Source organism: Pseudorca crassidens, chromosome 2 (assembly GCF_039906515.1).
Source record: "Pseudorca crassidens isolate mPseCra1 chromosome 2, mPseCra1.hap1, whole genome shotgun sequence".
NCBI lineage: Eukaryota > Metazoa > Chordata > Mammalia > Artiodactyla > Delphinidae > Pseudorca > Pseudorca crassidens.
In genome coordinates, this window is record NC_090297.1 from 117130332 (window position 1) to 117156426 (window position 26095).

Genomic DNA, 26095 nt, shown 5'->3' on the forward strand with positions numbered 1-26095 from the left:
TATCAGTAGCTTGGCTCAGACTCTGACTGCCAAAAACAAAAACAGGACTGAGCCCGGGTTCCTGAGACCCCGGCTGCCTAGGGCCGGGGCGAAGTTCCCGGGGTCTGGCCGCTGGACGCCGGCAGGGCCCGGCGCGGAGCTCTCGGGGACTTTCACCTGCTCGGCGGGCAGCGCGGGGGCGGACCCGGCGGCGGGCGGGGCCTGGACGCCCCGCGGGAGGAGCCGGCCCGGGCCCACCCCGCAGGAGGAGCCGCTCGCCCGCGGCTGATCCGGCGTCTCCGTGACAGGCACCCCGCTCTGCTGCCGCTGCCGCCTTTTCTTCCTTGTCCCGGGCTGTCCGCGCCACTGCTCCCGGGCCAGTGCCGCGCCCAGTCCCGCCGCGGGCCGCGCGCCCACTGCTCCCCTCCCCCAGCCCGGTCGTCGCGCCGCCAGCTCCCGCCGCCGCCCCCGCCACCCTCCTCGCCGGTAGGAATTGCGCGGCCACAGCGCCGCTCGCGTCGCCCGCATCCGCGCCGCCCGCTGCAGCCCGGCCCTCGGCGTCGCTCCGAGTCCCGGCTTCCACGGCCGCCGCGCGGCCAGGGCGCCCCTCCGCTTGCGCCCCCTCCGCGCGCCGTCGCCCCCAGCTCTCGCCTCCCCTCTCCTGGGTCTCGCCAGCCCCTTCCTGCCACCGCCGCCGCCGCCTCTGGAGGAGCCGGTCCACCGCGGGTCACCATGCCCAGCAAAACCAAGTACAACCTTGTGGACGATGGGCACGACCTGCGGATCCCCTTGCACAACGAGGACGCCTTCCAGCACGGCATCTGCTTCGAGGCCAAGGTGAGGGGGCCTCAGGGAGGGGACTGCCCCGGAGGGGCATGTGTGAGTGGACGGGATGCGCAGCCATCCCGGACGCAGAGCTGGTGGGTTAGGCTGATTTGGGGGCCTTTCTGTTAGGGAGGGTGACTCCCCTTCTCTGTATAGTATTCCGCGGGCTCCTGCCCAGAACTGCTGAAGAGCAACTGCAAAGTTTGAGCGGTATTGCTTCACCCCCCTCCTCCCACCTGCAGACTCCCCCGTCCTTACCCATCCAGGACTGATTGAGTTACTTCCCGGATCCCTTCTTCTTCTGAGGAGAAGCCAGTGGGTGAGCGCAGCCTGGACGTGGTTCTTTAGAATCGGTTTAGGGAAGCTTTGGTGTTATTTAACCTGTTGGGATCCCTTGGGAGAGGTGCTTTCAGGAAGGTCTTTTAAAGGGGGAATACCCGCTTCCTGATTGAAGAAAATAATACAGGGGTGGTTTTTGTTTTTAGATTCCAGGTAACCCCGGCCAGGTGTCAGAGTCACTTCCTAAACGCCTTATTTGCCACGACTCCTTTGCAAGTGACAGTCATTGAAGGGGGGAGGTGTGGTGAAAGCTGCCCGGTTACTAGTTTTGTGGCTTAATGTTAAGTTTCAACAGCTAGTAGGGGACCGCTGCCGAAGAATTTATCGGGGGTGACTGGAATTTTCAGCTCAAAGCCCCAGGTCCATCCTTGGGAGAGGGGGCGGGGCGGAAGCCTCTGTACTGCACCATGAGGTGTGAATAAGGCTGCCCCCCCCCCCCACCGTGATGCACTTCCCAGAATGAGGAGTTCTGGTTTCTGAGATTACAGCTGGGGTTCCTGCTGCTTATCACAGGGGAAGAGTGTTTCTCCTCTTCCTTCATGCAGCTTGACGCCCTCCCCCCAAGACTCAGGGATGCTCAGCACCTACTGTGTGCCTGTCACTGGTAAGTGACAGAAAATACTACCCCTCCAAGTAGGTTGTGTCTTCTGGTTTTGAAAAGGTAGTACTGTCGATGTGGAGAGAGTCTTCATTCCCTTTTTCTCCTTAATGGCTTTGTAGATGGCAGGGTGTTAGCATCTCAGGCAAGGGTTACTCCATCAGGTAGCTATTTGCTTCAGTTCTTGAGACATCTTTTTGAGTGTCTGATATGAGTCCAATGTGGTCAGTTACTTTCGATTGTTCTTCCTTCTCATGGAGATGTGTGAGTTGTTAAATCTTACCTTTTTTTTTTCTCCCTGAATAACCTTCCCCCAGCCATATTTGCTAGAGCTAGGAGGGCACCCCCTGTTTCCCCAGACATCAAACCCTGCAGTGGAATGCAGAGCTGAATTACTGGGTATGGCTGGGACCAGAGTGGGGCTGTAGCCAAGATCTTATCTTGCTTCTCTCAGAATAGAGCTGGTTGGTCTAATATAGGATGTTTGGGTTAATTTTTGTCCGGGCCTGTTGCTTTGGTGAGCAGGTTTTTAAATTTTAAAGGATGAGTTTTCATCACGTCATGATTTAATTTTCTTGGACACGCATAAACTGGGAAATTGGCTTTTGTCTTGTTTGGTTCATCAGGGCTCTGTTTTACAAGCATGAACAGAAGAAGAAAGATCAGAATTAAGGTGTTTTTAACCTTTTAATTCATTCCTCACAGTCTCTGCATTTGATCCTCGCTAGGACTCATAACCTAGGTTGTTAGAGTCGGATTCTTGCCACCTCCAATTCTAGTCTGACACCTCTGGGGAGAGCGCAGGACTGTGCACCTCTAAGGAGCATTCCAGGTGATTTAATGCAGGTGTTTGAGACCAGACTTTGAGAAACAGTGGCTTCAGGCTTGCCTCCAGCTTGCTGGATCTTACCCTCTCTTTCCCAACATGTAGTTTCTTTTCTAAGCAAATGTCTGGGGGTTGTGTGGTGTAGTTCCTATAGTAACTTGCCTGGATTCACACACAGTGGTGCTCCATAAGAGGAAGGGGAACCACAGTTGGTCCCAGCTGTGTTCCCGATGCAGATGTGGGACATGGTGAACCATGGGTTCTGCTTTGAGAATGGTGAGGTAGGGAAGAAAGGACAGGGCTGACCTTGAGAACTGGGTCCTAACTCCCAGCTCTTGGTAACCGAGGCTGGACACCAGTACATTCAAATCATGTCAGCCAAGACCTGAGTAGAGGTGGAAGCAGAAGCTTTTCTGTCTCATGAGCACCTGGGCAAGCACCTCATCTGGCTGGTTTTCACATCCCTCCCGAGCAGTGTCCGTGGAACTGCACGATCACTGGGTTTTCAGGGTTAAATCCACACCACACTCATTCCTTGTTTTGGAAAAGCACGGGCTGTGAAATGTAAATGTATTAGCGCTGCCTTGTCAGAAACTCCTGGAAAATGAGCCCAGGTCTTTCCCTCCCAAGGGTTGGCAGTTTTTCAGAATCAACACTGGATGGAATGACTTTTTGGATGCATGCCGCTCATTTTCAGGGTGCCGCGGAGATTGAAAAGGTTATGGCCAGGGTTGAAGGGCATCTGGGCGTCAGCGGTTCTGTGCACTTAAAAAACACACCGTGCATTGAACTATCAAGTAGGATCCTAGAGGTTTTTCACCTGGCGGGACTTCATGTAATTCTCACTGCTTCCCCGGAGGTGGGTCTCCTTATACCTTATAAATGAGGATATGTTGCCTGCTTTATTGCACATGGCTGGGTATGGCGGAGACAGGATTTAAACCTGGGAGCTTTGACTTCAGACTCTCAAATGCAATGCTTATTCATTTAATATTTTTCATGGAATGTTGACTCTATGCTGGGCGGTTGGTCTGATTCACGGTTCACTGGTGGGGCACCCTTAGGTTGTTGGCCTCTCTGACTCTGATGTAGAAAATTATTCAAACTTTTAGTGCTAGGCTCTTTCAAGATAAAACCTTGGTCTGGGAGCTGCTCTTAGGGGATAGTGCCCTCCGTGTCAGAAAGGGCACCTGGCTCACTGACCGTTGCTGGTGGGTGGGCAGTAAAATCCTTCTCGGCTTGAAAGCTTGTGTGGCTCCTTTGTATTTGTCTCTCCCTCTCCCAGTATGCCTTCCTGGTGGCTGGTGCCATCAACTGGCTGTCTCTGCTTGCTGGGTGAGAAGAAGACTTCTCATGACAGTGGTGCAAAGAATAAGGGTATTAATAACATAGTTATGCCTGACGTTTGTAGGTGATTTTTGATTTGCCTGTGACTTTCACACACACAAAATTTTCCTCATGTGGAAATTGGGACATTAGTGTTATCTCTGTTTTTCAGATGAAAACATTGGGGATCAGAGAGATTAACTTGTCCAGAGTCACAGAACTGATAAGAGGAAAGAATAATGATTATAGCTGATACTTAGTGAGCACTTACTATGGACCATGTATTGTCCTAGGTGCTGCCTCATTTAAGCCTCACACTCCAGTCCTTTGGATGCCTCGTCCATGGTTCCTTAGCTTCATCCTGAAGTAGTAGCTCCCTCTGTATTCGTAGCTCTCGTTGCGTAGCCCGTTCACTGATCTGGGCATGTGTGGCACAGCCTGTCAGAACTGGAAAGCACCTGAGCTCACCTCGTACAGCCTCCTCATTTTACAGATGAGGAAGTTGAGGTCCAGAGGGGAAGTCGTCGACCCAGGGTCCCATAGCTAGGTGAGAACAGAACCAGAACTCATCCCTAGTTTCCTGACTTCAAGTTGGTTTCAGTTATCTGTTGCTGCTTAACAGCCTACCGCAAAACTCAGCGGCATAAAACAATGTCTGTTTAATCTGCTCATGATTCGTGGGTCAGGGGTTCAGGCAGGGCTTGGCTGGGCTGTTCTTCTGTTGCATGTGGTGTGGACTGGATCACTCACTCGGCTTCATTCTGCTGTGGCGGGGCTGGAAGGTCCTAGAAGGCTTCACTCTCATGGTTGTGCTTTGGTAGTCCTCCGTGTGCAGGTTCTCTGCATTGGGTAGCTTGCATCTCCTTACAGCATGGTGGCCCTTTGATCTGGCAGCTGGCTTTCAAGAGGGAGTGTTCCAAGCAGGGAAGGTGGAAGCTCTTAAGGCCTGGCCACCAAAGTTACACAGAGTCACTTCTGCTGCATTCTCTTGGTCAAATCGGGCCATAGGCTGGCTCAGATTCAAGGGGAGGAGAAGTATTCTTCACTTCTTGGTGGGGAGTGTCAAGGTCACAGTGCAGGAGTGCACGTGGGATGAGAGATATTGCCAAAGCCATCCTTGGATCATGGTCAACCATAAAATTTTGTGTTCTTTCTCCTCTGCATATAGCTTCTCCAGCGATGTCGAGTGTTCTTTGAGTACCTTGTCTCGTGCTTCTGTGTATAGCCCCCTCCCCCAACATCAGGTACATCTATATATAGCCAGCACCATCAAATTATTTATCAAGTGGAAGAAATTTCCAATTGTAGAAAGTCTGAAAGCAGTAAATATATTGTCTTATTGCTGAGTGATTTGGGGGATTTGGGAGTCCTTGGTCAAATCTGAACTGAATTCTCTGGCCATTATTCCCTCCTTGCTAAATGGCTTCACTGGCTGATGGTTTCCATGATGTAGATTTTCGAGGTTACAATAACCCCACACAGCAGGCTGCCTGCGGATGCCTCTCGAACACGCTGTCTTGAGGGCTTCCAGATGAGGACATTACATATGTTGGTTCACCATAAACGGGGTACTCTAACTCAAACCTAACCTGTGGTGTGTGGTAAAAAGCTCTCAGAACCAACTCTGCTATATTCTGGGTGTGCACTCTCCCCTCCCCTGCCCACCCCCCAAAGGGTCCTTTCTTCCAGGATTGTGGACAAGTAGGGATTCAGATAGAGGCCCTGGTGTATTCGCTGATGTCATCATTGAAGTGCAGGTTATTTCACCTTATTAGGTACTTGTCTGGATGCTTTAATATCCATTGTTATCTTCTGCCTGGACCAGATAAATCTTTGGGGGATGATGAGTCTCAAAGATACAGCACTTCTCAGAAATAATACCTGTTTTTATTCACCCTTATTTTGCTCTCAGGTGCCCCAGGGTGTTCCTCTGGAGCTGGTGTTTTGGAATTCGATGGGCAAATGTATTTCTACCTTATCTGTACATTTCATGATTTTGCCATGTCTCCCTTGCCCCAAAATGTCCCAGTCCATTTAGTGGTCAGAATCTCACACTCACTCGTCATGCTGACCTTTGCCAATCATCCGTGTTCAAGACCCTAATCAGACTCATTGTTTATTATCGCTTACTCGTAATGCTGCTATTTCCGGAACTCAAACCTTCAGAATGCTTTCTTTGACCATCATTATCTGCTTCCTCTCACCTCATTGCCTTGAGGCTGCCCTTAGCTCCTCAGTGACCTCCTGCTGCCCTTATCCTGCTCCCCCAGCAGCCTGGAGCCATGCCCACCCCCCTTTCCGTCTTTCCCACTTTCCTGCCCTACACTGCAGACTTGGTCTCTGCTACTTTCTTCCTTCCTTCCTGTTTTTGGAAAAAGAACTTCCTTCTTTCCTCCACTCCCTCTTCCCTAATAGCTTTATTGAGCTATAACTCACATACCATAGAATTTGCTAATTTAAAATGTACCATGAAGTAGTTTTTAATATTTTCATAGTGTTGTGCAATCATCACCACAGTCAATTTTAGAACATTTTCATCACTGTACCCTTTAACTATCATCTCCCCCACCCGCATCCACCAGAGCTCTAAGCAACTCCTAATCTACTTTCTGTCTCTAGATTTGCCTATTCTGGACATTTCATATAAATGGAAAATGTATGTGGGTTTTTGTGATTGGCTTCTTTCACTTTGCATGATGTTTTCAGGGTTCATCCATATTGTAGCATGTATCAGGACTCCATTCCTTTTTATGGCTGAATAATATTCCATTGTATGGGTATACCACATTTTGTTTGTCCATTTATCAGTCGATGGACATTAAGGTTGTTTGTTTTTTAGCTATTGTGAATAATGCTGCTGTAAACATTTTGTGCACAAATTTTTGTGTGATATATGCATAAATTTCTCAGGGGTAGGCAGGTAAGAGTGAAATTGCTGGATCACATGGTAACTATGTTTAACCACTGTGGGACTGCCAGATTGTTTTCTGATGTGGCTGCACCATTTTACTTTTCCACCAGCAGTGTGTTAGGATTCTGATTTCTCTGCATCCTCACTGACACTTCTTATAATCTGGCTTTTTGATTCTAGCCAGCCTAGTGGGTATGGAGTGGTATCCCATTGTGGTTTTGATTTGCATTTCCCTGATGAATAATGATATAGAACATCTTTTCATGTGTTTATTGGCCATTTTCACATCTTTGGAGAAACGTCTATTCAGATCTTTTGCCCATTTTTAAATTGGATTGTCTTTTTTTAAAAAAATTACTGAATTGTAAGAGCTCTTTATATATTCTGTATTCAAATCCATTATATAGCTCTGCAAGTGTTTTCACCTATTCTGTGGGTGGTCTTTTGACTTTCTTGGTATCGTCTTCTGAAACACAAAAGTTTTAAATTATGAAGTCCGATTAGTTTTTTTCTTTTTCCCTCTTTCTCTTTGAGATTCATCTGCCGTCCCTCTGCTGCTAGCCCACCTCTCCTGAGTCTTTGTTCATTACCTCATCACTCCCTACCCCCACCTTTGCATTGTTCCATCTTTCCCCCTACTGGCTCACTCCTCTGCCCAGGAGTGTGCTGTGACCTTCTCTGTGTGAAAACTCTCTTCTCTCCACCTTTTTCTTCATTAACATGTTGTCCTCTTCCTTTTACAGCTAAGCCTCATGAAAGAGTGGTCTACCCTCTGCAGTTTCTCAATATTCATTCAGTCCCTGGCCGTGTCCTTCCCACCTCTGTCCTGGCTGCCATGTAGAAATTGTTCTACTGTCACCCTTCTCTGTCCTCATTCTTTTTGAGTTTTCTCCCTGAACAGCCATCCTTGTCTTTCTTGGGATGCCTCACTCAGCTCTCTGCAGGCTCTCGATTGGCCATGCATAGCCCTCCTGTCTGTACCTTCTCTTCTTTGCTGCACATTGACCTCTAAGGTAAGTGCTCAGTTTCATCCTTCCCCTTCCCTCCCTCGTTATGCATGTTGGCTCCTAGATCTCTAACTCTAGTCCAGACTCCAGATCTTTATTTCTAGCTTCCTGCTGGCTATCTCTACCCCAATGAACGTGTTGCTAACCCTGTTGCTCAACAAGGTTGAATTCAAATCTCTCTGATGACTTCATACTTCTTTAAATGACCCTACCATCTTCTCAGACACCAAGCTTGACACTTCGGAGCAGTGGACTCATTGGCTGTTGATTGAGTACCTATTGTGGCCAGGCTTTCCCCAGATACCCCCCACCCCGTCCCCCCACTTCAAATGAGGTGTGTCCTTGAATTTTCACAGTGATATCCATCCATGCATCCTGTCTGTTCCTCTTTGTCTCACCTCTGGCTGGTTCAGATGCTTATCACCTCTCACCATACTGTTTCAGTTACCTTCTGGAGGCCTCCACTTTACCCTATAAACTTTTGCTCTGTTAATTATCCTGAAATATAATTATGATAGCCTTCTCCTCAAAGACACTAAAAGTTTATAAGCCTACTATATTAGGTCCAAAAATTCTTAGCCTGGCAATTCAGGGCTCTCTGGTTTTGAACAGTTCCCTTTAATCACCCTATGCTTCAACCCAACTGGGGTACCTACCCTTCCCTCAACCCTCCCTGTGATTCCCCATCCATCTCTTAGGCCCATTCCACTGTCACTCAGTGAAGTGGATGTTACCAGACCCTCCTCTGTGTGGAAGGGACTGAGCAGACCCTGCTATGGATTATAGCTGCTTGCCCTTGTCCGGTTTTCATCCCCCCATTGTCATCATTAGGGTCCCTGTCCCTCTGCCCACTTGTGTCTTCTGCAGTGCTGACTGCAGTGTTTTGCATATAGAAAATGTATTTTGAATCAATGAATATAATTTCTAAGATGCTCCCCACAAGGACTGCCAGGACCCTCCTGTATCACCCAAGAGTGGGAGATGCCTCAGCTGGCTCTAGTCTCCTCCCAGCTTTTTCTCTTGCTTCAGGCCTGTACCTCTCAGTCCCTAGTGAGACTAGTCTCTGATCCCAGGAGGTATCCCCATCACCCTTCACCTCACAGAGTGCCACTGCCTTCCAAAGGAAATGCCAGGTAAGCATTTTTCCTGAATTAAATGGAATTCCAGTGACAGATATGCAATGGAATTAGAATCTTTGATTATAGAACACATGGCCAATTTTAGGAGTAGATAATTGTCATTAGTAAAAAAAAATATTTTCAACCTGTTGTGTTCTTGTTAATGAACTAATACCCTTTACCCCCAATTCTTTATTTCCTCTAATTTTCTATTTTATAGTTTTTATGACATGAATTAGGTTGACAGCATAGCATAAATGGGTTCAGGAGCCAAATTGCGTTTGGGTTCAAATCTTGGCTCCATCCCTCACTTGCTGTGTGAACTTGTGCGAGTTACTTAACATCTCTCCTTTAGTATCCTCATCTGTAAAAAGAGGATACAGGTATCTCATACCTCATAGGGTTAGTGCAAACGAGTTACGCACGCAAACTCCTAGCACAGTGCCTGGAACAGAGTGGGTCGTTATTTTTATTACTGTTGTTGTTTAGTCCTGCAGATTGCGATTTAAATTTCATCTGTGCATGATTTTAATCTAGGAATGATCATACACTCTTTTTAAAAAATTTTTATATATTTAGTTTTTGGCTGCGTTGGGTCTTCGTTGCTGTGCGCGGGCTTTCTCTAATCGCGGTGAGCGGCGGCTACTCTTCGTTGCGGTGCGCGGGCTTCTCATTGCGGTGGCTTCTCTTGTGGAGCACGGGCTCTAGGTGTGCGGGCTTCAGTAGTTGCAGCATGCGGGCTCAGTAGTTGCGGCACGCAGATACTAGAGTGTGCAGACTGCAGTAGTTGTGGCACGTGGGCTCAGTAGTTGTGGCTTGTGGGCTCTAGAGCGCAGGCTCAGTAGCTGTGGTGCATGGGCTTAGTTGCTCTGCGGTATGTGGGATCTTCCTGGACCAGGGATCGAATCCGTGTCCCCTATATTGACAGGTGGATTCTTAACCGCCAGGGAAGTCCCCACTCTGTTTTTTTCATAAGTCAGAGGCCTAGTAGTGTATTATCTTCATTTTACATGCCTGCTTAAAGCACCTAGCCGCCATATTATTCTTAATTCCCAAAGTTGCAAATCAGACAGCGTGACTACTTTGTGGACTTAAAATAGCTGTCAGCCTCCTTGGGAAGGAATAAGGAGGGGTTAATTAGCTTCTGGTACATGCCCCCATCACATTTGTTCCAGTCTTTTAATCCTTGTTCGGATTAAAAATCACAGAATCTTGTTAAGTACTGTATGTTGCCTGTATTCACTACCTTTCTCTGAATTTCTTGGATAAATATGTCTTTAAGCAGATGTAATCTAAGCAGAAGGAATCTTGCATGATGGGATTAATTAATACCTTGTGATGCTTACAATTCCTTTTTCAATTTTTATATTAAGCATCATGTTTCAAACACTGGAGCAGCTATAGCTTTAAAAGTTACTGAAAATGGCGCTTCCAGCAAGTTCTGTGCCCAGAGTGTTGGGACACTTTAGAACCCCTGGTCCCCTACCCACCGCATGTAACGCAGTTGGTTTTCTGCAGCACTTCAATGAGACTTGTGTGTCTTACACTTTTATGGCTCCATCCATGAGAACTGAGGACAGTGGTTACTTACCCCCATTTATTCTTGAAGCTGCAGTGCTTTCCGGGAGAACTGTTGAAATGATCAGCCTTGAGAGGTGAATGAGACCTGGGACTCCCTACCAAGGGGTAGCCAAGAAGAGGGCATTTGCTCAACGCACCCTGTATTCAGAATGTTCTGAACTCCATTAACCTGTGTGGAAGCGTGTTAGAAACACTGTTTGCATGCTTGCAGAATCATCACGTGTCCCCTATTGTGTGCTGCTCCTCCTTGCTGGTTCTGTTTGTGCATTTCTTATCTGTTGATCTAGGCTACAAGCTCCTCAAGGATGAAGAGGACTCCCCACATACCTGCCTCATGCTGTTCACATCGTAGAAAGCTAACATAATAATCACTATCATTTACAAAGCACTTACTATGTTCTAGGCACTGTGCCAAGCTCTTTCTAGGAAATGATTAATCTTCCCCAACAGCCCTACGAGTTAAGGTACTCTCATCGTTTGAGTTTTACTGATGGGGAAGCCGAGGCATAGAGAGGCAGAGTAACTTGCTCACAGCCCACATTTAGTAATGGATAGATCCCTGAGTCCAACCCTGGCAGTCTGGCACTATTAACTTCTGTGCTGAATATGCTTCAAGATACCAAGAACTAATGTTTATCCAGTACTCACCACTTTCAACGCATGGTTCTCAGAATTTTACATATGCAAACTAATTTAATCTTTACAGTGGCCCCCTGAGGGTAGGGGTTTTTGCTTCCAGTGAGGAAACTGAGACCATCTTTCTAAGTTGGATTGAATGGGCAAATGGACTATTAAAGGTGGTGGTCTCAGCTTCTCCCATTGGGGTTAAACCTGTGACCAGGGGACTGGTCAGCTGCTGTGTGCCAGTGGGCAACAGGCCACCTTTGGTGGGCCTCTCTGGTGGGTCCTGTTGATGGTCTCCAGATATGAAACTGAGGCATCAATGAGTAAGTGGAAAAGCCGAGACAGGCAGGAGAGGGGCTTTGGGAGGCCCTTCCTTCCTGGGGAGAGTTACTCTTTGCTGGGCTCCTGCCCGTGCACTTCCTGTCTAACGGTGGTGATCCATCCACCCTTACCACACCTCTTCCTCCTGTCAACTTCCATGCCCTCTTCCTTGCATTTCTCAGCTCCGTTTCTGAGGACTGGTTCTCTCCACTCCACTTGGAGCCTCCAGGGTCCCTCTAGGAAAGTATAAATGCCAAAAAACTTCCAGCCCAGGAGATGTTGCCTTTTGGTTGGAAATCTTAGCCCACAGTGCACAATGGAAAAGCTCCTTGGTTGTGTCCTTTTTTTCTATCTTGATTATAAACTCTTCCCTTTTTGTTTTGGTCTCTTTGGATGGGAAGAGGCACTCATGTGGAAGCGTTTTATTTTTCTGCCAAGAAGAAGATTAATGTCTCCCATGGGCCAAGTGATAGCTAACATATTATTTCGCTCCCATGCTATTTCCTATAAACGGATTTAACCTGTACTGTAACTACATTTTCAAACTGGTCCTCAATATGTGTGGATTGCTTTCTCTTAAATTTGGCAGCCCAGGTAAAACACACTGTATCCTGGGCACGCATATCCAAAGTATGATTGAAACTTTTTTTTTTTTTTTTTGCGGTACACGGGCCTCTCACTGCTGTGGCCTCTCCCGTTGCGGAGCACAGGCTCCGGACGCGCAGGCTCAGTGGCCATGGCTCACGGGCCCACCCGCTCTGCGGCATGCGGGATCCTCCCGGACCGGGGCACGAACCCGTGTCCCCTGCATCGGCAGGTGGACTCTCAACCACTGCGCCACCAGGGAAGCCCTGAAACTTTTTTTTTTTTTTCTTTTTTAAGTATGATTGAAACTTTACCTCTTGCTTCAAGGTCACTTAAATGCTGCTCTTTCCTCCTTCAGGTCAAGAATTTTGCAGCCTCAAGTGAGAGGAATCACCTGCAAATTTCTTTGATTAGTTAAGGCATCTGTTCTCAAACTTTGGTGTCTATTAGAATCACGTGGAAACTGATGAAAATATAGAGGCCCAGGCTTGAAGTAGCATAGGGCTTGGATCTCTGTGCCTTGATCATGTTTTCCAGGTGATTCTGATAGATACCTTTGTTTGAGAACCATGAGTTGGAGCACTAGTTCTCAAACTTGGCTGCTCTTTGGAATCTTGGGGGAGTTAAAAAAAAAATTGCTGCTGGCTGTGAACGCTCAGCAAATTTAATTCAATTAATATGGGTGTAGCCTGGGTGTTGCAATTAAATCTTTTATTTCTTTGCTGAGACTTTGTTTTTTCATTTGTTTCAAGCATATTCATAATTGTTTGTTGAAGCATTTTTATGAAGACCACTTTAAAGTCCTTGTCAGATAATTCTGTCATCTTTTTTTTTTTAACATTTTTATTGGACTATAATTGTTTTACAATGTTGTGTTAGTTTCTGCTGTATAATAAAATGAATCAGCTATATGTATACATATACCCCATATCCCCTCCGGCTTGCATCTCCCTCCCCTGCCCCATCCCACCCCTCTAGGTGGTCACAAAGCACCGAGCTGATCTCCCTGTGCTATGCAGCTGCTTCCCACTAGCTATCTATTTTACATTTGGTAGAGTGTATATGTCAGTGCCACTCTCTCACTTCGTCCCAGCTTACCCTTCCTCCTCCCCGTGTCCTCAGGTCCATTCTCTACGTCTGTGTCTTTATTCCTGTCCTGCCCCTAGGTTCATCAGAACCATTTTTTTTTTTTTAGATTCCATATATATGTGTTAGCATACGGTATTTGTTTTTCTCTTTCTGACTTACTTCACTGTGTATGACAGACTCTAGGTCCATCCACCTCACTACAAATAACTCAGTTTCGTTTCTTTTTATGGCTAATATTCCAGTGTATATATGTGCCACATCTTCTCTATCCATTCATCTGCCGATGGACACTTAGGTTGCTTCCATGTCCTGGCTATTGTAAATAGAGCTGCACTGGACATTGTGGTACATGACTCTTTGAATTATGGTTTTCTCAGGGTATATGCCCAGTAGTGGGATTGCTGGGTCGTATGGTAGTTCTATTTTTAGTTTTCTAAGGAACCTCCATACTGTTCTCCATAGTGGCTGTATCAATTTACATTCCCACCAACAGTGCAAGAGGGTACCCTTTTCTCCACACCCTCTCCAGCATTTATTGTTTGTAGAATTTTTCATGATGGCCATTCTGACTGGTGTGAGGTGATACCTCATTGTAGTTTTGATTTGCATTTCTCTAATGATTAATGATGTTGAGCATCTTTTCATGTGTTTGTTGGCAGTCTGTATATCTTCTTTGGAGAAATGTCTATTTAGATCTTCTGCCCATTTTCGGATTGGGTTGTTTTTTTGATATTGAGCTACATGAACTGCTTGTATATTTTGGAGATTAATCCTTTGTCAGTTGCTTTGTTTGCAAATATTTTCTCCCATTCTGAGGGTTGCCTTTTCGTCTTGTTTATGGTTTCCTTTGCTGTGCAAAAGTTTTTAAGTTTCATTAGGTCCCATTTGTTTTTTTTGTTTTTATTTCCATTTCTCTAGGAGGTGGGTCAAAAAGGATCTTGCTGTGATTTATGCCATAGAGTGTTCTGCCTATGTTTTCCTCTAAGAGTTTTATAGTGTCTGGCCTTACATTTAGGTCTTTAATCCATTTTGAGTTTATTTTTGTGTATGGTGTTAGGGAGTGTTCTAATTTCATTCTTTTACATGTAGCTGTCCAGTTTTCCCAGCACCACTTATTGAAGAGGCTGTCTTTTCTCCATTGTATATTCTTGCCTCCTTTATCAAAGATAAGGTGACCATATGTGCGTGGGTTTGTCTCTGGGCTTTCTATCCTGTTCCATTGATCTATATTTCTGTTTTTGTGCCAGTACTGGCATCTTTTCATTGTCTTTTCTCATTCTTGTTGAGATTTTCTTGGTTCCTGGAATGATAAGTGATTTTTGATTGAAACCTGGATGGTTTGGGTATTACGTTATGACTTTCTGGATCTTAATTACGTCTGTTTTGGTAAGATTTCTCTTCTCTGCTGATGTGCTGGTGGGGGGAGGGGAGCGCTGCCTCCTTACCATTAGGTGTGGGTGGAAGGCTAGATCATTTACTGGCTTCAGCTGATACCACTCTGGTGGGGCAGGAGTGCCTCATTACTGTTGGTCAGTGATCTCCCATGATGCTCTGCCTCCTGACCCTGGGTGGTGGTAAAAGTTATAACTCAGCACTGGGACTCTTCTGAAACCCCAGCGAGGAGAGCAGGAGGCCTTGTTATCACCCATAGGTGGACTTCCTGGCGTCCCAGCTTCCCGTTCAGGCGTCTCTGATACTGACAGGAAGAAGGTAAGGGTGGAGCATCTCCTTACAGCGTGGTGAGGGCAGAAATCTAGTTTCTGACACTGCTGGTGGGATGAGTATGAGGGTGATAGGTTTTTTCTGTGATGTTTGGCTGGAGTAGAGCTGTTATTGTCTGAAAGTTTTCTGTCATGTGCAGCTGCCCATTTCCTGGTCCTCTGGCTAGAGAAAGCGGGCTTCTCTTGGGAGTTTTTTTTTTTTTTGGTCTGTGTTCATCGGCATTTCTGGGTCCCTGGCTTCTCCAGCAACAGGTCTGGGAGATGTGAGGCAACAAGAACCCAGGGAACTCAACTGTTGCGTTCCTTGGGTGCTGAGATCCCTGCCTGGTCTGCCTTCTCTCCATCTTTTGGAGTTATCTTGTACTAGTTTTATATATAATGCCTGGAGTTTTGGAGGTTGTTAGCAGGAGGAATGGGGATAAGTATGTCTACTTCATCTTTCTGGAAATGGGAGTTCTGCACGTTGGGAGACGAAAAAGCCCCCCCCCCCAGGTGATTCTAATCAAATCCAATCAAGGAGCACAATTGGAGAATCTCAGCATCAGAGTGCTGGAGCAGCCCAGGGTAGTTTCGGTGGAAAGACCAAAAGGACCTGGGGTCTTTCCCAAGTGGAGGTCCTTATGAATCATTGTGTACTGCCTGGTAAATTCTTCTCACTTATCTTCACTTTCCTTCCATAGATTTATTGAGGTTTTTTGCGCCATATAGCTTTTTCTGAATCTGACTCGTGTTCCCTGAATATACATTTCCAAATGCGGGTGTAGGAATAAAACCAATCATACAGGAAGTATTTATTGTGCTTGTACTGTGTTTAGGGCACAGTACTTGGTGTTGAAGGTCAGAGATACATGAGACAAGGTGGTGACTTGAAGGAAATCAGCCCAGCTGGGGAGATATGGAAAGACAGGCACGGTGATAGTATTATGTGTTGAGCACATACTATGAGCTGGGCATTCTGCCAGGTTGTTTCATAAACTTTCATTTAATCCTTCCAACTATGGTGCATGATGTCATTCTCTCCCTTTCATCGTTGTAGTTTCAAAGGCTAAGTATTAAGTGACTTTTTCAAGGTCTTTCCATATCCAATCCTGGGACAAAATTGGACTAAGGCTTTGCTGAAATGAGGCCTTGCTTTTTCCACACAGAGATGTTCTACTGCGCTTTCTTCATGAGCCTGTTCCTGGGGGTCCTGCTGTGATGGGGTAGAGCTCATCCATTTATGTTCTTCCCCGAAACCTAGGACAGTTTTTGGAGGCAGCTGTTGTTAGTGGCTTAGTCTGTGCCTTCGGAAGGGGTCTTGCAGGGGCATGAGATGATGAGTCTTGAGGTTTAACAATATCACTGAAGCAGTTTTGTGGAGAGTGGGTTGGAGGGGGCAATACTAGGCCCAGAGAGACTGTTCCGGAAGCTCATCCAGTATTTCAGGTTAGAGATGGCAGTGGCGGGAACGAGGGACCATGTTCTACTCTGGAGGTTGCCGAGAGGTATAAGGCATCTTTTGGTTTGGAATGACCACATGTATAAGTAAAGAAGTGAATGGGCAGCTTTTAGGTGAGTGAAAAAGAGAGGAAGGGTGGCTCTGTGGTATGAATGGGGGAGAGAATGGTTTATATGTGGAGTTTTAGTACCTTCTTTTTGAGGGGGGAGGAGATAATAAGAAAACCATACGTAATGAAGAAATGATAGAGGCAGGAAGACCCATACATACCCCAGGAGGCTTTAAATACCAGGCTCGAGAGATGTGGCTTCATCTTGTAAATGATGGGGAACAAAAATGTGTGCCTCTAGGGGATGATATGTATATGTGTGTGTATATATAAAATATATATGTACGCACATATATATAAATATATATATACATGTATATGCACATAAATATATGTATATGTATGTAGATGTGTGCATGCACACACAGAGTCATGTATTAGGAAGAGGAAATGGATAAGAGCTGTAAAGACAGAAAAGAGCACTTCTCCACGTGTGAGGACCTGAACCAGGACGACAGTGGCAGGCATGGAAATGAAGGGGTAGGTGTAAGAGAAATTGCAAAGAAAGGTTTGGTACAGCAACATGTATTTTGTTCTTAGGGCCAGGCTGTATTTGGGAAGGAGAGTCAGAAGCAGAAAAGACACAGAATTAAATAGTCTTCACTTCAAAGGGACTTACTCTAAATGAGTCATTACAATTCACATGACAAACCTTTAAACGCTGTCCACTGGGAGGACAGTCTAATATCTGAACTGCAAGAGCTTGAAAGGTGGTTGAACTTGTCTCATTTCTGTATTTGGTCTTCAGCTGTTCTTCGTGGGTTGGGCCCTTAGCTACACTCTGTCCTAATATCCTGTATGGAGTTCTCTTTTTAGCGTAGTCCTGATATCTTATACTGTCTCAGAGTTTAGGAAACCTATTAGGCTGCTGAGATGTGGCAGTTTAAGCCAAAATGATGAGAAGGAGACTGTGTCTGTATGAGCTCCTCTGAGACATGAGAAAAGGGTTGAGTGGGATGCTAATAAAGGCTGTAAAAACACAGTCCCTAGTTAGTTGACAATCTCAGCAAGTTAGGATTAGGAAGTTTCTTTCTCCCTCCCAGCCTCTTGTTGGAAGTGGAACTTGCTGAAATATAAAAACTTCAGGCAGGGATTCTGTAAGTCACTGGTGACAAATCCATGATGGGTTTCTGAGGCTAATTAAATTGTCTGGGATATTAGATAGCAACTCCCTTCGTGTCCCTAGGCTTTCTGTTAATCCTTACTGCCTATATTGCAATTATTTCTGTCTTCTGCCATCTCCCTCCACTCCCAACTCCCCTCCAGGTGGTACTCCCTGGCCTGTGGATGCTGAAACAAGCACCATGTCTGATTCATTTTTGAATTTCTGGGGTTTAGCACAGCGCCTGACACATGATAGGTGCACCATTGATCCTGAATGAACAAATGAATGAATGAAGTTGGTGTCATTGATCCTGACCACATTTACCTGGGTGCCTTTGCCAGGAGTGGGATCCCAAACGTGGCTCTTACCCGGTACCGTAATTCTGCTTTTCCTGCCCAGCCCAGTTGTTATCCCAGTCATGTTGGTTGTATTTTTCAAAATATTTTTTTGTGGCAAGAATGCAGTGTTTGGTGACTGTGCCCTCCCAGCCATTCCCTTGGCAAAATGGTAAAGATTTTTATGGTATGGCTCTCACTTTTCTTCTCCAGGAGGTGACCTAGCCTGTGGCCTGAAGCTGGCTTTGTTGTTATAGATCTGGGGTGAATACATCAACTCCATTCTCATCTTAGGAAGCTTAGCTCATCAGATACTGGTTTCTCCCCACCTCCCAACTCTGTGTGCATTCTTCTTCCTTAAATTACTATAGCACCATTTGGTTTATAATCTGTCACTTGTGTACTTGTCTTAGCATAGGCTCCATAAAAGGTGGTTAAACTTCTGTATTTTCTGCAGTACTGTCAGAGGGCCTGGCACATAGTAGCCGTTCAGCGAGCCTATGTGGGGTGCGTGGAATTCGGCAAGGGTTTGGTTTGTCAGAGAGTGAGGCCGACATCCTTTGGGTCTTGTGGATCTCAAGTGCCTGATGACAGTGCTGCCTTTTAGTGATTCTTTATTTCCTCTTTCCAGCAGTAGCTTGAAGTTGTTTTTCATTATAAAGTATGTCTAAAGCACACACTTGAGGCTGCTGACTCACCTCTTCTAAGGGAGAAGCCTTGACGCCTCGGCTATGTCATGTGGGAGGGACGCAGCTCCTCCTCTCACCTCTCCATTCCAACGTACTCTTTTCTCATAATAGTCTATTTATTCAGCAGGCAGGCCAGGATCTGTGAGACTAGAATGAGGCATGGAAGAATTCTGCACTGGTTGCAATGCCAGTCCTACCCTTTGCTGGATCAAACAAGCTTTGAACAAGTCACTTTCATCTCTGTACTCCGGTCCCCTGGTTTGTAAATAACAGAGCTACTTAGAACCTAAATCTTAGATGATCTCTGAGATCCCTTCTAAACTGAACACTCCGTGATTTTCTGTTTTATTCTTCCCATATCTTCTGCAATCCCACCCCACATGACTTAATGCCCACATACTGGTTGACAGATCAATTAGAGCAAACAGCTGGAAGCCAGCAAGACTGCATGTGGGGCTCAACATGCTCCCGGCTGTGGAAGCACCCTCTCTCTCTTTGAGGTGTGCGAGGCAGGAACCTGTGCTCTTTCTTCCCCCTAGCTGTTCATCAATACGTTGCTCCAGTGTAACTACACGTAAGCAGAATTTGTTCATCACTCGTCTTCTGTCCTCAAATATTTATACCTTTTGCTGCTCTGCGAAAAGAAATCTTTCAAGTCTTAGTCACCAATTTTTCCCTATTGCAGCCAGAAGAGAAGAATTGTGAAAAACTGCAGAACCCTATGGGGTCACATCCTGCAGAAAGGCAAAGGAGAAAAAAGACTGAGCTGCAATCTTGGATTTTGTAGAAATTCAAGCAGGAAGAGGCCTCTGTGTGCTTCACATGGGCCAGTCTTAGCCTTAAAGAGCAGCCCGATTTTCCAGGGTGAACCCTCAGCCTTGCTGCCTCAGAAACCTAATTTTGTATTTCAGTAGCGCTTTGCAACCCAGCTGCACCTCGGGATCACCTGGAGAACTTACATACAGATGCCCACTACCCTTAGGGATTCTTATTTCATATATCTGGACTGGGGTCCCACCATCACTGTAACTTCCAAAGCTCCCAGGTGACTGCAGCGTGCAGCCAGGAGAACTGTTGATGTATTCACAGAACAGGGGCATTTATGAGCAGACCTGGATTATGCCGGTCGACAAGCCTGATTTTTTAGGCCAGGATATGCCTTTTGATGGATTTACGATGAGATGCGTAATTGAATGAGTGACTGGATATTCTTGTGGGTGCAGAACCAGCACTTATCTCCCTGCAGGTAAGAGGATGGGGGTTGGAGGGGCATAGGTCTCCATCAGAGGGTTGGCTGGGGATGTTTAATGTCAGCAGGCCAGGAGGGTTTGAGGTGTTCTCCCACATGATGGAGATGGTTTCCCTGGTGAAGTTGGAACATTCAAAGTCAGTAGGTCAAAGCTCTCCCCCAGCTACAAAATGTTTGGCTGGATACTGCCAGCAGTTGCCTTTCCGTGTTGTGCTGTCGTGCGTGACCGTGTCCAGGGCCGATCAGTGCCTCCCTCCCCTCCCTGTGATACCGTCTTTCTTTACCTTTGTGAGTACACAGTCTGGTAACTGACACCTCTTTTGGGCTTGGGAGATTCATTCTCTCTGTGTCCTCCTTGCCCTCCTTCTCCTCCACTCCTCATATATTTTCTGCCGCAGTCTCGAATTAGCATTTCTCCAGGAAGACCTGGTATCTTTTCATGCAAAATCTTTTCTCACGACCACCATATGGGCCCTCGGCATGCTGATTTCTTTGTTTTTTATGGAGTTGGCCATTGTTTCTAGGTCTTTTTCAGTGGACACAGTTGGGGAACTATAAAGAGAGAGCATGAGAATGAATGTAATAGATATGAACATAATATCAATACTTGAGAGTTCATACTGATATTTCCAATTAGGATTCAAGACTACAAGGTTTTTACCTTGTCTTTCCTATATTTCATCTGTCTTCCACACTGTGAATTCTGATTTTCAAGTACATAGGGAATGACAGACTTGAATACCCCATAATTACTCATTTGCTTTATCCCACAGTGTACAATCAGCAGTCTTGGAATAACAATACTAATGCCAGCATCAATTATGATACTGAAAATATCCAAAAACTTTTTTTGCGTATGCCATCCTTATCCTCCATCATTTAAAAAAAAATGTTTGTAGTAGATCATTGTGGTGAACTGAGTAATGGCCCTTCAAAAAATGTCCAGCTCCTAATCTCTAATACCTGTGAGGTTACTTTATACTGCAAAGGCATTGCATATGGGATTAAGGGTCTTAAAATGGGGAGGTTACTGGATTATCTGGGTGGGCCCTAAATACCATCACAAAGAAGGAAGCAGAGAGAGATTATACACAGAAGAGGAAATGGCAGTGTGATCCTCCTGGAGGCAGAGATTGGGGTAATGCAGCCACAAGCCAAGGAAGGCTGGCAACCACCAGAAGCTGGAAGAGCAGGCAACCGATTCTCACCTAGAACCTCTGGAGGGAAGGCAGCCTGCTGGTACCTTGATTTTGGTCCAGTGAAACTGATTTTGGACTTCTGGCCTCCAGAACTGTGAGAGAATAAATTTCTGTTATTTTAAGCCACATTTGTGATAATTTGTAATAGCAGCCATAGGAAACTAATACAATCATATAGCCATTACACATTGTGTATCTTTTTTTAAGCCTCTCTTAGTATTAGTTCCTTAATAACTACATATTTAATACTTACTACCAGTACTTATTTGCACGCGTCTAGTCATTTTGGTCCTTTGAAATTCATTCTCTAGTATCCTTAGAAAGGACTCATGGGAACAATATTTCCTGATTTTTTTCTTTTTAATGTTGGTAAAATTTTGTCAAAACTGCAGGATACAAAATTCTTGATTCACATTTTCTTTATCTTAAATATTACTCCATTTTCTTCTTCCATAAATCTTGTAAGTCTGACAGTCTTAATTTTCTCTCCCTTATAATTCATGCACTTTTTCTCCTTAGATGCCCAAATGATCTTTAAAGTCCTGTAATTTTACTAGAGTGTAGCTTGATATCAGTTGTTCTGAGTCAGTATTCTCAGGTACATAATCTCTTTAAATATAAGGTTTCAAATATTTTTTGGGAACGTTTTCGTGAATAACTTTTTCAAGAATCTGTTCCCTTGCTTTGGTTTTGTTTTTCAAGAACCCCTCTTAACCATATGTTGGCTCTTCTTTGCCCATCTTCAGTATGTCACTTTCAGATCCCTTTTATCTCTTTGTATGTTTTTTTAAAAAACTAAAAACAGTTTTATTGAGCTATAAATCACATACCATAAAACCCACCTGTGTGATGTATACAATTCAGTGGTCTTTAATGTATTCAGCGTTGTACAACTATCACTGTAATCAAATCAGTTTTAGAACTTGATTACTTCAAAAATCTCCCATTCATTAGCTGTCACATGGTTACTCCTCATTTCCTCCAAACCAGCCCCCTCCTCCATCCCCGTCTCAGCACCATGCAATCACTAATCTACTTCCTATCTCTATAAACTTGCCTACACTGGACCTTTTGTATAAATAGAATTTTACAATATGTGGTCTTTTGTGACTGACTTCTTTCACTTAATGTAATGTTTTCAAGATTCATCCAGTTGTAGTATGTATTAGTACTTAATTCATTTTCATTGCTGAATAATATTCCTTTGTATAGATACACTACATTTTATTTATCTTTTCATCATCTAGTGGATATTTGGGGTGTTTTCCTTTTGTGGTTATTATGAATAATGCTGCTCTGAAACTTTTGTGTACAAATTTTTGTAGATAGATGTGTTTTATTTCTCTCTTAGGTATATTCCTAGAAGTGGAATTGCTAGATCAAATAGAAACTTAATGTTTAACCTTATGAGGACATGCCAGACTATTCCAAGAGCTGCACTATTTTACATTCCCATTAACAATGCATCAAGTTCCAGTTTCTCCATATTCTTAACATTTCTTGTATGACTTTTTGATTATAGCCACCCTAAAGTGTGTGAAGTGGTCTCTCATTGTGATTTTGATACCCATTTCCTTAATGACATTCAGTGTCTTTTCATGTGCTTATTATCCATTTGTATATCTTTTGAGGAATGTCTATTAAGATCCCTTGTCCATTTTTAAAATTGAGTTGTCTTTTTGTTATTGAGCTATACATGTTCTTTATTTATGCTGGATAAAGTCGCTTATTGGATATGATTAGTAAATATTTCCTCTTGTTCTGTGGGTTGCTTTTTCACTTTCTTGATGGTGTCTTTGAAGTACAAACGTGCTTTTGATGAAGTACAACTTTTTATTGCTGGGTTTTTTTTTTTCTTTTTTGGCAATAAAGTTCTGAGAAACAGAAGTATGGAGAAACATAGTGGGCCTTAAGTATGTTAAAAGTTTTCTAAAGTGTTTTCGGATATAAGTGTCCAGATTACACTAAATATCTGGGACTAAAGTGGGAGTCAAACCAGTCAACTCCTATTTCTTCATTTTAAAACTTTCCCAACTTTTCAGGTATTTTAAGGTTATTCTTTCTTAGATTCCTTCTAGTTTAGTTTTCATTTCTAAAATGATTTTCTTTTTTAAATTTCTGATTCTTTCTTGAATTCAGTCACTTCATTTTCTGAATTTTCATAATTCAAATTTATGATGTTCTTTCATGTGTTGCATAATTTAAAATATTTTAAAGCTTATTTTGAAATGTTATATTTTTATCTTTATTTGAATATGTCATTTTGGCATGCTTTTATTGTCACACATCTCCAGAGATAACATTTTGCTGCTTAATCCCTTTTTCTTATAGAAATGTCTATGGAATTGACCTTGGTACTTCTCTGTTAATTATTCTTTGAACTTGTTCTCCTCAATTTCTAGAAGGATGATAAGTTCAGTAGCGTTTCTAACTTCACAATTCCTCTTCCGTTGTTTTCACGTAGATTAGGAAACTCTGGCGGCCCTGTTTCCTCTCCCACTTTTATCTGAACCTTCCCTTTTGCCTTTGTTGCCTGTCCTCCTCAATTTTGACTCTACTCCCAGTGGTTTCTCCTCGGTGTGGGATCCTGCCTGGAGAGTCAGTTTTGAGAGCGCATAGGGGCTGCGGTGCTCCAGCCCTTCAGACCTCACTGTGGGCCCCCTGAGCCCCTTGTTTCTCCAGTTTTCCCACTGTGCTCTTCAAGAACACCTGTTGGCCCTTTTGGGGTCCTCATCATTCAGGTTCTTCATGTGCCCCATTGCTTCCCTTTGTTTTCTCCCACATGGACACCAGTATCATGCTAGCTCTTAGTGATTTGTGTCCAACTGCGTGCACTTTGGGGCTTGTGGGGTACCTTGTCACCAAATTTTGTTGGATGTTGTCCATGAGTTTTAAATTTTGCTATTTAATTGCTCTATTTTAGTAAGGAATGCAGAAGATCCAATAATTGTTCCGCCACCGTTGCTGCCATTTCACTGGAATTGGGATATCAACTTTTTATTTTCACAGCAGTTGGGCAAATTGCTGACTGAGATTTTAAAAGTTTTTCCCCCACCGTGGAGCAGCAAAAGGTGTAAATATTTGAGGATAGAAGACGAGTAATGAATAAATTCTGCTTACGTGTAGTTACACTGGAGCAACGTATTGATGAACAGCTGGGGAGAAGAAAGAGCACAAGTTCCCGCCTCCCACGCCTCAGACAGAGAGAGGGCACTTCCACAGCCGGGGAGCATGTTGAGCCCCACGTGCAGTCTTGCTGGCTTCCAGCTGTTTGCTCTAATTGATCTGTCAACCAGTATGTGGGCATTAAGTCATGTGGGGTGGGATTGCAGAAGATATGGGAAGAATAAAACAGAAAATCACGGAGTGTTCAGCTTAGAAGGGATCTCAGAGATCATCTAAGATTTAGGTTCTAAGTAGCTCTGTTATTTTACAAACCAGGGAACTGGAGTACCGAGAGATGCAGGTGACTTGTTCAAAGCTTGTTTGATCCAACCAAGGGTAGGACTGGCATTGCAGCCAGTGCAGAACTCTTCCATGCCTCATTCTAGTCTCGCAGACCCTGGCCTCCCTGTTGAGTAATGAGTAAACAGACTATTATGAAGCGAAGAGGCCTTTTGTAAATTGAAGGGTATTCACCCTTTTGTTTTAAGAAGTTCAGTGTTTCAGTTAGTGGGTTTTCTTAAAATAGAGGCACACATAATTGGTTGTTTGTGTGGAATAAATGAGGGGCGGAGCTGAGGATTTCAACAGTATCACAGCTCTCCCATGGTCGAATCAAGACAGAACCTGAAGGCCTGACTGCCTCAGTCCCACTGAACTTTTCACTCCACGAGGTGATAAATCTGGCCTTGACACTTCCAAGAAAAGGCAGTGTCTGTCTGAAAGCTGTATGCTATTCACTGAATGATAGTTTATGACTGATGATTTAATGAGTTGATATTTATTCATCTCAACATATATTTTCTTAATGGTCTTCTTGTTTCTTTGGCCAAGGAGATAGTAATTCGTAATCGTGTACCCATTGTCTGGCACATGATTTGTGTTCCATATAATGTGCATTGAATGTTATCTGTTTGGAGAAGTGAGGCTGACGCATGACAAGATGAACACACTCAAATTCCCTTGCATGGCTGAGTACTAAATAATACGCCACAGATCCTGAGAAGAAGGTGTGCCGGATTGGAAGCCTTCCTGGATGAAATGGTAAGGAGGATTTGAGTACTTCCTGTTACTCCTGCAGTGCCATGATAATGACATCAAATGAGGGAAAAGTATATTTGCCATCAGAGAAAAATGGTTTTTTGAAGAGAGAGGTAGGTGTTCAGCTGCTACTTTCTCACCCTTACCCCAGCCTGTTACCTTTTGCAGCTTTTCAAGCATTTTAATTCCTGTGTTTGGTCTTTAGATCTTTCATTTGAGATAGTTATTATAGTTGTCCCCTGATATCCACTGGGGATTGGTTCCAGGACCCCTGCAGATACCAGAATTTGAGGATGCTCAGGTCTCTTATGTGAAATGGCGTAGTATTTGCGTCTAACCTACTCACATCCTACAGTGTATTTTTCATCATCTCTAGATTACTTATAATACCTAATACAATGTAAATGCTTTGTAAATAGTTGTAAATACTGTGAAGATAGTTGATGGCACGTGGCAAATTCAAGTTTTGCTTTCTGGAACTTTCTGGATTTTTTTCCTGAATATTTTCGTTCCACTGTTGGTTCAGTTCGCACATGAGGAGGGCTGACTGTATTTTCACTTACAGTTTAGGTCCTAGTCTCTGAGTGTCATGACATCTCTTGGCTAGTGAAAGGCAGTTCCCAGTGGAACTAGGACTGCAGAGCCCTTGCTGTATTGTATGCCACCTCTCAGAACTCCGCTGAGCAGAAGGTCAGTGGGAATGTGCTAAGATAAGAGGATCATGGAAGACAATTTCACGATTAAAGTCAGCAAACATTTCCTGAGTACCATGGCAAGCCAGGTACAGTGCTAGGTTATAGAGTTATGCCCTTGAACAAGAAGACACTGTTGGCTGCAAGGGTCATGTGATGTAGATCACGTGGACTCTTCAGAATTATACAGGCAACAGAACAGAGTGCTTTATCATGCCCTTTTTTT

At 44.5% G+C, this 26095-nt stretch overlaps 1 protein-coding gene across 5 annotated transcripts in view; it reads left to right on the forward strand.

Annotated features, from left to right (window-relative positions):
* Nucleotides 1-275: 275 nt before the first annotated feature.
* Nucleotides 276-26095, forward strand: part of C2H1orf226 (chromosome 2 C1orf226 homolog) — a 314827-nt gene continuing 289007 nt past the window's right edge. For 3 of the 5 annotated variants that reach the window (XM_067728461.1, XM_067728460.1, XM_067728464.1), the window contains exon 1: nt 277-816. In XM_067728461.1, coding sequence (XP_067584562.1) covers nt 712-816 — 105 coding nt within the window. In that variant the 5' untranslated portion in view covers nt 277-711. Of the gene's footprint in view, nt 817-26095 lie in introns of all 5 variants that reach the window. The other 2 variants (XM_067728458.1, XM_067728463.1) reach the window with 2 other exon arrangements.